General features: G+C 44.0%; 2 protein-coding genes across 2 annotated transcripts in view; both read left to right on the top strand.

The window, feature by feature from the left end:
• The window catches only part of znf143b (zinc finger protein 143b), a 23,243-nt gene extending 22,524 nt beyond the window's left edge, over window positions 1-719 (top strand). The window contains exon 15 of the mRNA XM_080539407.1: window positions 477-719. Within this exon, the coding sequence (XP_080395533.1) occupies window positions 477-560 (84 nt within the window). The 3' untranslated portion in view covers window positions 561-719. The remainder of the gene's footprint in view (window positions 1-476) is intronic.
• Window positions 720-1,640: 921 nt separating this feature from the next.
• Window positions 1,641-13,615, top strand: wee1 (WEE1 G2 checkpoint kinase). The gene is made up of 10 exons (XM_080538982.1): window positions 1,641-1,837; window positions 2,306-3,047; window positions 4,692-4,921; window positions 5,729-5,795; window positions 6,691-6,863; window positions 9,064-9,332; window positions 9,915-10,102; window positions 10,639-10,809; window positions 11,181-11,326; window positions 12,717-13,615. The coding sequence occupies exons 2-10, from the start codon at window positions 2,511-2,513 to the stop codon at window positions 12,871-12,873; spliced, it is 1,938 nt and encodes a 645-aa protein (XP_080395108.1). The 5' UTR covers window positions 1,641-1,837; window positions 2,306-2,510; the 3' UTR covers window positions 12,874-13,615.
• The last annotated feature ends 324 nt before the right edge of the window (window positions 13,616-13,939 follow it).

Raw genomic sequence — 13,939 nt, 5'->3', positions numbered from 1 at the left:
CTCTCCATACAAGTCCTTTATTGTTCATAGTAAGAAGTGAGAGTTCTTAAACAGATCGTCAGTAAAAGTTCATTATTTTTTAGAGCGCTAAGCTCCTAGTTGAGACTAATATCCCATACGTTCTGCAAGGTGCTAAAGGGACCAAGCCGTTGTTCAGCTCGAGGAGGTTTCAGGCTAAATTGAAGTGAAGAGATACTTGTCTTGCTACTGATCACATTGTTGTGTCCATTGTCATGTTAATGAGGACGCAAACACTATAATCAGTTTACTGCTCTGTCACTGTTGTTGATGAAACAAAGGAACAATTTACTGACCCAAGTGGTGACAGCGGGGGTTTTGGGGGGGGGGGGGGTTGGAACCAAGACCAAGCTGCTAATGACTACAATGTTTGTAGTTTGCTTAACATTGGCTGTTAATCTGGATCATCAACGATTCCTTGTCGAATCAATCGTATGACATCTCGTTCTCCCTTCTAGCTTAGCGATCAGCCGTCGTTGGAGGAGGCCATCAGGATAGCGTCGCGGATACAACAAGGAGAAACGCCGGGACTGGACGATTGACATCAACACCAACTAGAATGGACTATGAACGGATAGCAGAACAGAAAAATCAACAGTCTTCCTCTATTTTTTAGATCCTATCCTACACAAGAACTTAGTATTCATTGTGTAATATATACGTTTTGATAACTGGAGTCGTGACATGTGGATTTGGACCCTCGTCCGAACGTGTTGGGAGGAAGGGAGCGATGATGATACCCACTGTTTTTTCGGTGCACTCACTGCAATGTACAGCTAACACAATTTTTTATTAAAGAAATAAGGTTTTGTGTGACCAATGGATTAATAGAAGTTGAGAGAGAGATAGAGAGATTTACTGGTATAATTGGTCAATTAAAATAATAATAATACATTAGTGCTTTTCTAGACACTCAAAGACGCTTTACAAACTGAAAAGATCGAGTAGTAATAATAAAAAGAAACAAAAGGTAAATAGTAAAATGCAGATCTCATCTGAAAAACATGTTCCTCTCACCAAGGAACTTTTTGCTGGAAGAAACATGATTTATAATAATTCTCAAGGGTCGACATACATACACACATGTATACATCGACATACACACAGCCTCCGAACTCAGAAAGGGCTTTGATCAACGCACCGAATAATGGGTGCATTGACTGGAGATGATTCGATTGTTTGACTTGGTAACGTGATGAAAGGGATCAAATTCGCGCCAAATTGACGTTTCACAAACAGTGACGTTTACCTCAAGACACCGCCCATCTTTTAAACTCTGACGGCTCGTTCCGATTGGCTGGTGTGGGCGGCTCGTTCTGATTGGCTGGTGAAGAGCTCAGCTTACCAACGGTCGCGGGAAGTCCTTCACCACGGGAGGAGGAGGAGTGAAGTCCGTTCAAACAACTTTTGTAAACATTACTTATGTCATTAGGTAACGACTGGTTAGCGAACAGTACATGGTGTGATTTGTTATATAACTACGGAAGGTTCTATATATAGTATATATCGTAACTGGACTGAAGGATTGTATGTTCATATTTGTGTCTCCGCTGCTTTCTGGACTCGCCAGAAGTCCACTTGAGGCCGCTTTGAGCAGGCAGCCATTTTTCTTTTTCTTACCATTTTAGCGCGATTTACAATTCGGGAATTACAGGGACGACATTCCCCCCCTGGAGTAACTGAGGGCTAAGTCAGTGTCTTACTCAAGGACACATTTAGTGGTGGTGTTCCAGGTGGGATTTGAACTCGCAACCTTCCGATCACCTGTCCAACTCGCTGTCCACTAGACCACCGCTGCCCCCAGGCCCCAGTCACACAGGTATGGAGATGTTTGCTCTGTTTCATTTGAAAACGTTTATTTATTGTTTACTGTGTATTTATTTACTGTGTATTTATTTACTGTGTAATCAGTAATGGGAGGAAACTTGATAGCCTCATGATTTAGTCCACACCAGTAGCTATATACAGCTGGTGTGGCTGTTATTGTAACATATTGTATGTCAATACTGATTAATAATATTGATGCTGTTATTTTTATATTTGTTTAGGAAACGAAATATGGGTTTTCTGATGTATGATAGAATATTGCCAAATTGTTTATTTTTATTATCTATGCATCTATGAGCTGATGATGCCGATGTCTATTGTGTATGTATATATGAATACATATTCATATATATATAGTGACAGATCTATAGATCGTCTTAAGAGGGGAGCGAGACAACTAACCAGACTGATGTTAGCCTGCCTGATACATTGTGTGTATTATGTTCTGTATGTCACACAGCTCCACACAGTGAACCAGAGACCCAGAGACCCAGTTCTGCCTCCGGCCTCGTTATTGCCCCACACCACCAGAACACAACGCAGGCGTAACACACACGGGTTACATTGGATAGTATTAGGAATACTTTAACGAATGACATTTGTTACCCGTTTCGGACAGAAAGAATAGCATAAGTTTGGTGTTAAGAAGAAAAAAACGAGCTACAATGTCAATGAGTTACGGTTGCCGCCTGGTTACCAGGCATGGAAGTTCCACCACCACTAATGTGTCCTTGAGCAAGACACGTTCGTCTCCAAACGTCCGACAGAAGTTAACGTTCCCCCCGGGGAGCGACGGGGAGGAGGAGGAGGAGGGGAACAGCAGCCCCGGGGGGGAGTCGGGCTTCACGGAGCTGGAGGAGGAGGACGGGAGGAGCCCCGGGGGGACTGACCCTCGGACCCCCGACCTGCCCGGAGGAGGAGGAGCAGAGGAGGAGGATGATGATGATGACGGGGAGCTCCTCTGGGAGGAAGAGGGCTTCAGCTCCCCGTCTCACCTGCTGCTGCACTCCTCCCCCGGCAACGTGATCTTCATGAAGGGCATCATGTCCTCTGACTCCTCTCCGTCCCCCAGGAAGAGGAGTCCCCGCCGGGGGTACGAGGCCTCCAGCTCTCCTCCTCCCCCCCCGGACAGCCCCCCGGACACACCTCCGCACAAGACCTTCAGGAAGCTGCGCCTCTTCGACACCCCGCACACGCCAAAGGTTTGGGACGATTGTTGGGGATTTTGTTGGTCAATATTTCCCTCTGGCACACACGCCACACAGTGTGTTATTTGATTTGATTTTATTATTAGGAATTGACATAGAATCATTTAGGCATCATGACACTAAGTGATGTCCAGAGGATGGCTAACTTGAAAGCATGATTTAAAACACTTATTTCCAATGTGGTCCTCGATGGAAACTATAAAGTGAAATAAAACAAAACAGCATAAAAACACAGCATAATAAAACTACACATTTTTACACATGTTAAGTTGTTGCAATGTTAGTGTATTTTATGGTGGGGTTTTACAACATTGAGTAGATAGATAAGCGTCGGTGACGAAATCTATGTCATGAGATTGTGGAGTAAAATGCCAGATGTGACGTGTAAAAACTAACACGGAGTTTAGGCAAGGCAAGGCCAGTTTATTTTGTACAGCACTTTTCATACAACAGGGCCAATTCAAAGTGCTTTACATAGGCCTACATTATTTTAAAAATACAGCAAGAGGAAAATGAAAAATGATAATAAGTAGATAAAACATTTAATAAGACAATAGTTAAATGGATAAAAGACATCGATAGAAGTGTTTGTGTTTAATCATAGCAGCTGCAAAACATGCAGTTTTTTTTTTTGCTTAGAGATTTAAAAGGCAGGCATGTGTCCGTCGCCCTCGACACAGTAGTAAACATGTAGGTATTTAAACATGTAGGCCGCTCTGTGCATTCGGTCGAAGTACCGTACGCCCAAATGACCCACTTTCTAAAGAACTGTACAATTACATAAGTCTCCTAGTGCTGGGCGCGCTGCCAGATGCATGACTCACTCCAGGGTCAGACATGCCAGTTTCATGTCTGGACAAGCCCCAGCCTTGCAAAGAAAGAAAGAAGGGATTCTAGAAGTTATAACTATCAACATGCACTAGATTATATACATTATATATTTTGTATTTTAATACTTTCCCCAATTGAAATATTTAGAGCTTTATTTAGGGTATTAACTTCCTTAAAAAAAAAGCTGGTAGGGTCTTTCTTCTTAATAGTGAAAATACCACCGCTCATCCGTGATCAGACTTAGCTGAGGTGCTGAACTGAAGAGTATCAGTAGAGTGCAAAATAACAGCATCCGCACTCTCAAACAATGTGCAGAGTGTGCGGTTTAAAGTTTATTGCGAGCTTTTTCGGTCATAGACCTTCAAGGTCTTTGTTCTTGACGTGACTATACAGGGTTCCCGTGTGGGTCTTTAAAAGCCTTGAAGTCAAAAATCCAGCAATTTATAAGGCCTAAAAAAGTCAAAAAATTTCAGCTATTCAGTCAAAAAAATAGGTGCTAGGTCTTAAAAATGAGATCCTGCAAGGAAATCAGTCCGACCACGTCTATTTACATGGAAATTAATCAAACTGGAACCCAAAAAATGCCTATTCGCTTCCTTTTGTGTCTGTATGGCAGTGAAATCCCTAATTTCATCACCTCAAGGATGACAAAAAGCTATATACATGGTGTCGTGAGGTCAATAGGTCAAAAATTCTATTCAAAGAGGTCTAAAAAGGTCTTACATTTGACTTGTTGAAACTTGTAGGAACCCTGTTGACGTGACTATAATTGTTAATCCTGTCTCCCATGATCCTCTCCTCCTGCAGAGTTTGCTGTCCAAAGCCAGGGCCTCCGGCTCAGGGTCCACCAGTAGGAGAGTGGCCCTCTTCAGGAATGTGGAATCCACCGGAAAGTCTGGTTTGGACAGCAGCAGCAGCAGTAGCAAGAGACGTCACCTGACCCCGCTGGTCAACTTCAACCCCTTCACCCCCGACTCCCTGCTCATCCACTCTGCCACCCGCCAGAGGAACAACAGGAAGAGAGCTCACTGGAACGAGTAGGTTTCTTGTTTTTAGTTTATTTCACCGTTATTTAACCTGGCAGGCCAATAAGAACTCATTCTTATTTACATTAGGGCCTGGCAAAAGACAAAAGCCTCTTGGGGGGGGGAGGGAGGGAGGAGGGGAGGGCCTGAAGAGAAATTAGGTTACATGTTAAAAACAAAAGAACACACGACAGACAGCGGCTCACATCCACGCATTTCCAGCACAGTTAAAAGATAGAAACATGCAGACAATCTCCAACACCTCCTCCACTTGCATACAGTCACAGCATCAGTTAGCTATAAGTTAAAAGGACAGCGTCACACATCCACATAAACCCGCACAAACATTAAGCACACTAACAGAGTTAAACATTTAATTTAAAAAAATGGTTTCTTATGAACATGTACACAACCCCCAGCGTTATATAAGGATGTCAAGGTCGTTCAATGCTGACTGACTTAAGATTGTTGGCCAACAGTAGTATAAGTATCAGTAGCAACTGGTATCAAGTTACACTGGTGTCAAGTTTCAAAACAGGATATGTATGAATGTATGAATGTATGAATGTATGTAGGCATGGGGTTGAATCTTTTCACTCCTGGGACGTCTCTGTGTGTTGGTGGATGCAGACCGAAGCCCATTGTTGTAGTTACTAGCTAGGTTCGTTAAATCCGTTGACTAAGCATGACTAGGCATGGGTTTGGCAGGAAACCAACACCTCATGGTCACTAATTAACCATGTGCTTGTTGAAGACCTCAGTGCTGCCCTCTGGTGGGTAGAATGTGTACTAAAGAAAAACTTCTAACTTCCTATTCAGCTCATGTGGTGAGGACATGGACGCGAGTGACGCTGAAACAGAGGAAGAAATCGTTCCGCCACCAAAGGTTAGCCATTTCACACTGCTTCTATTACTTACTATGCTCCGTTGTGGTCAGCTTGTATCATTTCTACATAGCCTGTCGGTTAGAGAAGGCTTATAATAAGGCAATGATGACATGGTATAATAATGTATGATTTAAGACAGCATGATTTGGTATTAAAACACTGGTTTTCTCTGTGTACCACATGTACAAAAGAAGAGATTTGGTGAGGCTGCATTCTCATTTTATCCACCCAGATTGTGGAATGCACTGCCAGTTTACATTAGGGATGCAACCGCAGCACATTATGTTCAAGTCAAGACTAAAAACCCATCTTTTTAATATTACCTTTAAATGACTAAATGATTAAATTATGATTATATAATGATTGGAGAACTTTGAGCTGCAACGCTTGCCGGAAAAGTGCACATACAATATACAAATAAAAAGTTATTATTATTATTATTATTACAGGGTTCCCGCGCTGGTCTTAAAAAGCCGTAAAGTCTAAAATCCAGTAATCCGATCTGCAAGGCCTAAGAAGGTCCTACATTTCAGTTATTTGGTCTTAAAATGAGGTGCTAGGTCTTAAAAATGAGATCCTGCAAGGAAATCAGTGCGACCACATCTATTTACGCGGAAATGAATCAAGCTGGAACCCCAAAAATGCCAATTCGATTCCTTTTTTGTCTGTATGGCAGTGAAATCCCTCATTTCATCACCTCGAGGATGACAAAAAGCTATCATATGGTGTCGCGGATAGGTCTAAGATTATATTCAAAGAGGTCTATAAAAGGTCTAAAAAATGTCTTAGATTTGACTTGTTGAAACGTGTAGGAACCCTGCTAATCTCTGTCAGTTGGTGACAGTTGGTGACAGTTGGTGAACCCTGTATTAAAAACCGTCTCTCTCCACTCAGAGGATCACCATGATGGAGAGCAACATGATGTCCCGCTACGCCTCAGAGTTCCACGAGCTGGAGAAGATCGGCTGCGGGGAGTTCGGCGCCGTGTTCAAGTGTGTGAAGCGGCTGGACGGCTGCGTCTATGCCATCAAACGCTCCAAGAAGCCTCTGGCGGGATCGGTGGACGAGTAAGTGAAGACTTCTCCATTTCATTTTTTACATGTTTGGCATTTAGCAGACAGACGCCTTATTCCAAAGCGACTTACAATCGCTATACATTTGATTAAGCAAGTGAATCATCAATCCACCAGTCGTAGCAGGAAGAGTAATCCAGCTCAGGCCCGGGGCCGTTGGCAGTCTCAGTGATGGAAGGAAACATTTTCTTCTATCACCTTCTTCTAAACCAAGACTTTATTATATATTTTTTTATTTATTTATAAATATAGACACTGGAGAAACAGAGAAACAGTACAAGGGGGGTCAATAGAAGTTTTTTAGGGGACACAGTAGAGGGGAAAAGCAGGTGTCTTCAGGAGACGCAGTGCTGAGGGGCAGAAGATGTCTTGTTGTTGTACACTTGTTGTTTGTTACTTGTTCTTATTTTCACTTGTTTCTATGTTCTTGTACATGTAAAGCACTTTGTGACCCCTGGGGCCTCATTCATAGAACGTGCTTAGATCAAATTTTGATCTTACCCGTGTCGTACGTAGAAAACCACGTCAACGTAGTGATTTATACAATTTCAACGTGAGTCAATTTGATCGTGGAAACGATCGTAGCTCGACGTCGAGTATTGACCATGCGTACGTACGCACATTACCTACTGGTTATGCGGAGTTATTACAGGCATGTGAGCCGCACTGCCTAGTGTAATTCATGCAAGTGGCTCGTAATAAAATTAACGATGTTGTTATCAGCCGAGAAAATGAGTTTAATTCAAGATTTAAAAGGAACTGATGTTTCTGATTGTATTTCAGTCTTCCTTTATATCCCTCCGGAGCTGTCTATCTCCCCTTCAACATGCCTAGTGCGTTCCACTACGGACCTTGCCCGGCCACGCGCTAAATTATACTGGATTTTCTCCGGTGTCTGGGAGTTCGCAAAGGGAGTGAGCAGCCATATAAGAATAAGACCACCTGATAAGAATAAGACCATTATATTATTACAGTATAAGCAGCACTCGAGTTGAGGGGGGATGGCATCCCCCCAGAAATAAAAACAGTCAAAATCGCCCCCCTCTTTCCATACTTAATGTCATTTTATCAATGAACGTGGTATTACTGCTATTTCAAGGTGCGAGGGGGCACGCACACATGCAATGACAGTTACTGACACTGAAGTCACTGGCGAGGGGATGCTAAAATTGTCCTCTTATGATAAAATCCACCATCCCCCCTGATTTTCTTTTACAACTTGAGTACTGAGTATAAGCATGTGCCTGGTTAGTTGTCATGATCAAACGTTACAAATGCAACTTACCGAGAAGCCACCCTTCTCTGCCCTCTCCCACTTCCAGACGAACGCCTACCCTATATTATAGCACTTGTCTTTCAGCCGCTATAATTCAGCCTCTATCACAGGGCGTTAATACAAACCTCATTCACCTGCGTTCATTTTACCTGCGTTGGTATTTATAGAAGGAAGCACGTACGCAACTTTAAACCATCTCAGCCCGTTTTATAAATAATGCTTACGTCCGTTTAGAAAACTGTGCTTACGTGAAAGTCAAAGATGACGTTCAAGTACTTTTTTATGAAGGAGGCCCCTGGTCTGAGATCGGTGCTATAGAAATACATTTTACTTACTTACTTACTTACTTACTGACTTACTGACTTACTGACTTACTTACTTACTGACTTACTTACTTACTTACTTACTTACTTACATACTGACTTACTTACTTACTTACTTACTTACTTACTTACTTACTTACTTACATACTTACTTACTTACTTACTTACTTACTTTCTTACTTACTCACTTACTTACTTACTTACTTACTTACTTACATACTTACTTACTCACTCACCTTCTTACTTACTCACTTACTTACTTACTGACTTACTAACTTACTTACTGACTTACTTACTTACTTACTTACTTACTTACTGACTTACTTACTTACTTACTTACTTACATACATACTTACTGACTTACTGACTTACTTACTTACTGACTTACTTACTTACTTACTTACTTACATACATACATACTTACTTACTGACTTACTTACTGACTTACTTACATACATACTTACTTACTGACTTACATACTTACTTACTTACTTACTTACTTACTTACTTACTTACTTACATACTTACTTGCATACATACTTACTTACTTACTTACTGACTGACTTACTTACTTCCTTCCTCACTTCCTCCACAGACAGAACGCCCTCAGGGAGGTGTACGCCCACGCCGTCCTGGGCCAGCACCCCCACGTGGTGCGCTACTACTCGGCCTGGGCGGAGGACGACCACATGCTGATCCAGAACGAGTACTGCAACGGCGGCACGCTGTCCGACATCGTGGCAGAGAACGACCGCCGCCTGCACTTCTTGTCTGAGCTGGAGCTGAAGGACCTGCTGCTGCAGGTGACCCGCGGCCTGAAGTACATCCACTCCACCTCCCTGGTGCACATGGACATCAAGCCTAGTGAGTCCCGGGGGAGGGGAGGGGGGAGGTTAGGGGAGAGGGGGGGGGGCGGTTTCAGAGGACCAGAGCTTTTATACTCTGATGACATCGCCCTTGCTTGCTTGGCTTACGCTGACGAGCAAACTGGAGGTAGTCGCTCTATGAGTAGAGCGCTGCCTGCAAGGGAGTTTTCCTGGATGCACAGTGGACAGGTTTTCTGCCCTTGCCCGCTTGCATGCGTGTTCTGTCATCATGTGGTTTTAAATCAAATCAAATCAAGTTTTATTTCTATTTCTCACAAGATGTGGTTAAATGTCCATCTTAGTTGTTGCTTTATCTTCTTTGCTCTCTATGAAGCGCATTGGGTCACATTTTGTGAGAAATGCGCTATACAAATAACACTTGATTCGATTTGACGTTTCTTTATGATGAATCAGGAATTCATTGTCTTCAACTGTATAGTGTACATACTTCACCGTTGACCTTTCCCCCCCCCCCCGACACTTTCCTTGTTGTGGAGAGCGCATGCTTGCAATGATGGAATGACATGAGGAAGTTGATGACAATAACAAACTTTTTTTTCGTGGTGTTTTTTCTCTCCAGGCAACATCTTCATCTCACGCAAGTCTGTCGCCAGCGTAGACGAATGTGACGAAGAGGACGACGACAACGACTCATTGGCCACCAGCGTTGTTTACAAAATAGGTGACCTTGGTCACGTGACCAGGGTGAACAACCCTCAGGTGGAAGAGGGCGACAGCAGGTTCCTAGCCAACGAGGTTCTTCAAGAGGTTAGCGACATTGCCTCTTTACAAGCTGCTGTTTGTGTCTTTGCCTGTTTAGAAGCTGCTGTTAGCAGGGTTCCCACGGGTCCTTGAAATCCTTGAAAGTTTATGAATTTGAGAAAAAGAAATCAAGGTCTTCAAAGTTTTTGAAAATAGACACGGATCATTGAAAGTGCTTGAATTCCCCCTCTCTCTCTCTCTCTCTCTCTCTCTCTCTCTCTCTCTCTCTCTCTCTCTCTCTCTCTCTCAAAAAAATATATATTCAAAAATGTTTTACCTCGTCAACTAGTTCTGTCTCAAACAATGCCGTGTTGGGTCCTTGGATTTGAGGGAATTGAGTCTTGAAAGTCTTTGAAAGGTGCTTGAATTTGATTTCAGAAGGTGTGGGAACCCTGTGTTTGTGTCTCTGCTTGTTTAGAAGCTGCTGTTTGTAAGCTGAATCCTTCTGGCCAGCCATGGAAATAAGATGTTTTTTTCATTTTTTCAACCAAACAACGTTTTAATTCCTCTAATCTAATTTCTCTCTTCTTCTTCTCTCTCAGGACTACAGTAACCTGATGAAGGCAGACATCTTTGCGCTCGCCCTGACCGTGATCAGCGCCTCGGGGGCGGAGCCTCTGCCCACCAATGGCGACAAATGGCACGACATCCGCCAGGGCAAGCTGCCCCCCATCCCCCAGGTCCTCTCCCAGGAGCTCCTGGGTCTGCTGACGGTAAGAGTCTGATGTCCCCCTCACGTTTCGCCCTTCAATGCGGATTAATGTTTTTGTTTCTGAAGTGTCACTTTTAGTCATTATTGTCGTCCTGTTTAATGTTTCTGAATTACTGCTTTTTTAAAAACTGGCCACGTGTCGAGGTGTCCTTGGGCAAGACACTGAACCCCATTGCTCCTAATGAGCGGGCCGGCCGGCGCCTTGCATGGTAGCTTGGCCGCCATTGGTGTGTGAATGTGTGTGTGAATGGGTGAATGAGAGGCCGTTGTAAAGCACTTTGGAATAAGGCGCTATATAAGTCAGTCCATTTACATGAATTAGAGGTTGGTGTCAGGTCCAGGTGGTAACCTCTCCCCCCCCCCCCCCTGCAGCTGATGATCCACCCCGACCCCGCCGTGCGCCCGTCTACGTCTGACCTCATCAAACACCCGGTGCTGCTGACCGCCGCCCGGATGAGCGCCGACCAGCTCCGCGTGGAACTCAACGCTGAGAAGTTCAAGAACGCCCTGCTGCAGAAGTAAGTACCAGCGGAATAATAATAATAATAATTATAAAGCATTTTATTTGTATTGCACTTTTCATCAATCTCAGAGTGCTACAGAGTTAAACAAATAAATAAATAAATAACCATAATAAGTTAAAAACAAAAACAGCCTAAAAACATAATAAGTTAAAAACAAAAACAGCCTAAAAACATAATAAGTTAAAAACAAAAACAGCCTAAAAACATAATAAGTTAAAAACACAAAATAAATCACAAGAATGAACACAGGTTTAACAGTCAAAGGCCTTTTTGAATAAAAGTACGAGCGATCGGCTCTCAGTATGGGAATTTAAACCCCTTGTTGTGAATGGACCTATCGCTAAGCTACGCCCAAAAATATAAATTGTCCAATCATATCACAGCAAAAGTCACTACAGGCAGAAAACTCATACAACAAACAACTCACTAATATCTGATGGTGAAAAGCTTCTAGACAAAATATTCTTGTCATCTTTAAAAAACATGTCTATTACTTGCTGTGGTAAATCAGAAATCTGAAATTTGCCACCTCCCGCCATGGTAAGTCATTGAATGTCATTCAGTCACGGTTGGTCAGTCAGTCACTGTCAGTGAAGCGTTGTTTGTTTGTCCGAGTTCTCAAAGGGGCCGTGGCTTAGCGATAGGTCCATTGAGTCAGCGCTAACAAGGGGCTGTCGTCGTTCTTTGTTTTACATCGGTACTTTATTTACTTGACGTTACTTTATTTGTACACTCAAGACAGCAGTCACAAAGTGCTTCACAGTACATCAGGTAGCATACAGCATAAAAGACAGCAAGTAAACAGCCAACAAGTGACATATAATTCATAAAATGTAAACAAGCACTTCACAAAAGCAATAAAATAATAAAATCAGTACAGATATCAGAAGCGAAATCGAGAAAACAACTTATAAAAACGCCATCCTATATAAGTGGGTTTTTAGCACACACGTTAACCGAACTCACGCCTATGAAAGGTGACGCTGAGGTTTCTCTCTCTCCTGCTTTGAAGACAAGCACGTCTCCGTACAGTCAGATGGTAGAATTCCTCATGCAAGGTCAGGATTAGGTGGGGTGGCTGTGTCTCAGGAGTTAGAGCTGCCGTCTAATGATCGCACGGTTGTCAGATCGGCGGTTCGAGCCCTGGCTGGCCACACGTCAAAGTGTCCTTGGCCAAGACACTGAACCCCAAATTTCTCCCAGTGAGTGGGCCGGCCGGCGCCTTGCATGACAGCTTGCCGCCATCGGTGTGTGAATGTGTGTGTGAACGGGTGAATGAGAGGCCGTTGTAAAGCGCTTTGGATAAAGGCATAGCTATATAAGTGCAGTCAGTCCATTTACAAGGTTAGTTTGTCTCACAGTGTTTACTCTGCTTTGTCCCTAGAGAGTTGAAGAAAGCCCAGATGGCCAAAGTGGCGGCAGAGGAGAAGGTCGTCTCCACAGACGGGGTTCTGACCCGGTCCACGGTCCAGTCCAACGCCAGGAACAGCAGACTCATCGGCAAGAAGATGAACCGCTCCGTCAGCCTGACCATCTACTGACACTCAGACCCCCCCCCTGCCCCGCCCCCCCCTGGGGAAGAACAATGACTCAGACCACCACCCCCCCCCCTGGGGGAAGAACAATGACTCAATAGAGAACAATAGAACAATGGTGCGTCATCACGGACCTGAAACACAGGCAGAACCGGACCTCACGTGACTGCTTCTCCTGGCTGGGATAGATACACGTGAGGTGGATTCTGCTATGGGGTTGACCAAAGCTTTCACTGGTCACTGGTCACGGAGGAGGACTTGGTCCCTGGTGGACCTGTGGACCTGTGGAGTGGACCTGCGGACCTCCCGATGTCAGTCATGGTCCAGAACTGAAGACACTGTAGGATCTGTCACGCTCAAACATTCCGAAGTCAACTGCGTTAAATGTCAGTTGTGTGTACTCGGTGGGCTCCTACAGCCCTCTGATGTTGACGAGACCTGATGTTGTCAAGTCATTCCTTACGGTAGCGTTACCGTACCTTTTTCAGTCGACCTTTGACATTTTGACCTTTGACCTTTTCCCTCCCCCAAGCCACGGACGGACGGACGGACGAGGCGGTAGTGTCTCCCTGCACTTCCTGTTAAAGCCTTAAACTTGCTCTTGGATGGAGAGGGGGCGTGGCCTCCCCCCCCTTCCTGTGTGTGACTGTATCAGGACACAGATATGTGCACCTTACTGCCTGTTAGACGCCTGACGTCAGGCAGCAGAGCACCCGGGGCTGACCATGCTGTTAAATGGAGCACTTTGGGGGGGTTAGGGTTGGGGGGCGGGGGGGGCTTGCCACAGAAGAACCTGCTGCTATTCATGTTTGTCTGTTTTAGGGGGGTTGGATTTGTTCTTTTAATTTTAATATCGTCTTCCTTGTCTTTCTTATTTTTATTTCTTTCTTTTTTTTTTAGGCACTAATTTCTTCTCTTGTGGGCGGGGGGGGTGGGGGGGTGGAGATCGTAACATTGTCATGTTGCATTTGAAAGGTTGTTACCATTGCCTTGTTTACCTGCAATTTCGGCCTTTGTAAAAGTGAAAAGGATCATGCAACGTAAGAAAGTTGTCTTACCAAATCTGGTAGAA

The sequence above is a fragment of the Nansenia antarctica genome (assembly GCF_963989245.1).
Source record: "Nansenia antarctica genome assembly, chromosome: 9".
Taxonomy (NCBI): Eukaryota; Metazoa; Chordata; class Actinopteri; order Argentiniformes; family Microstomatidae; genus Nansenia; species Nansenia antarctica.
This window is presented reverse-complemented; position numbering and strand designations above follow the sequence as displayed.

Bases quoted from the DNA above. Each gene is read 5' to 3' on its own strand.
- wee1 (XM_080538982.1), top strand. From the start codon at position 2,511: ATGTCAATGAGTTACGGTTGCCGCCTGGTTACCAGGCATGGAAGTTCC. The intron at 5,796-6,690 runs GTTAGCCATTTC...CTCTCCACTCAG, and splicing joins AAATCGTTCCGCCACCAAAG to AGGATCACCATGATGGAGAG. The intron at 10,810-11,180 runs GTAAGAGTCTGA...CCCCCCCTGCAG, and splicing joins AGCTCCTGGGTCTGCTGACG to CTGATGATCCACCCCGACCC.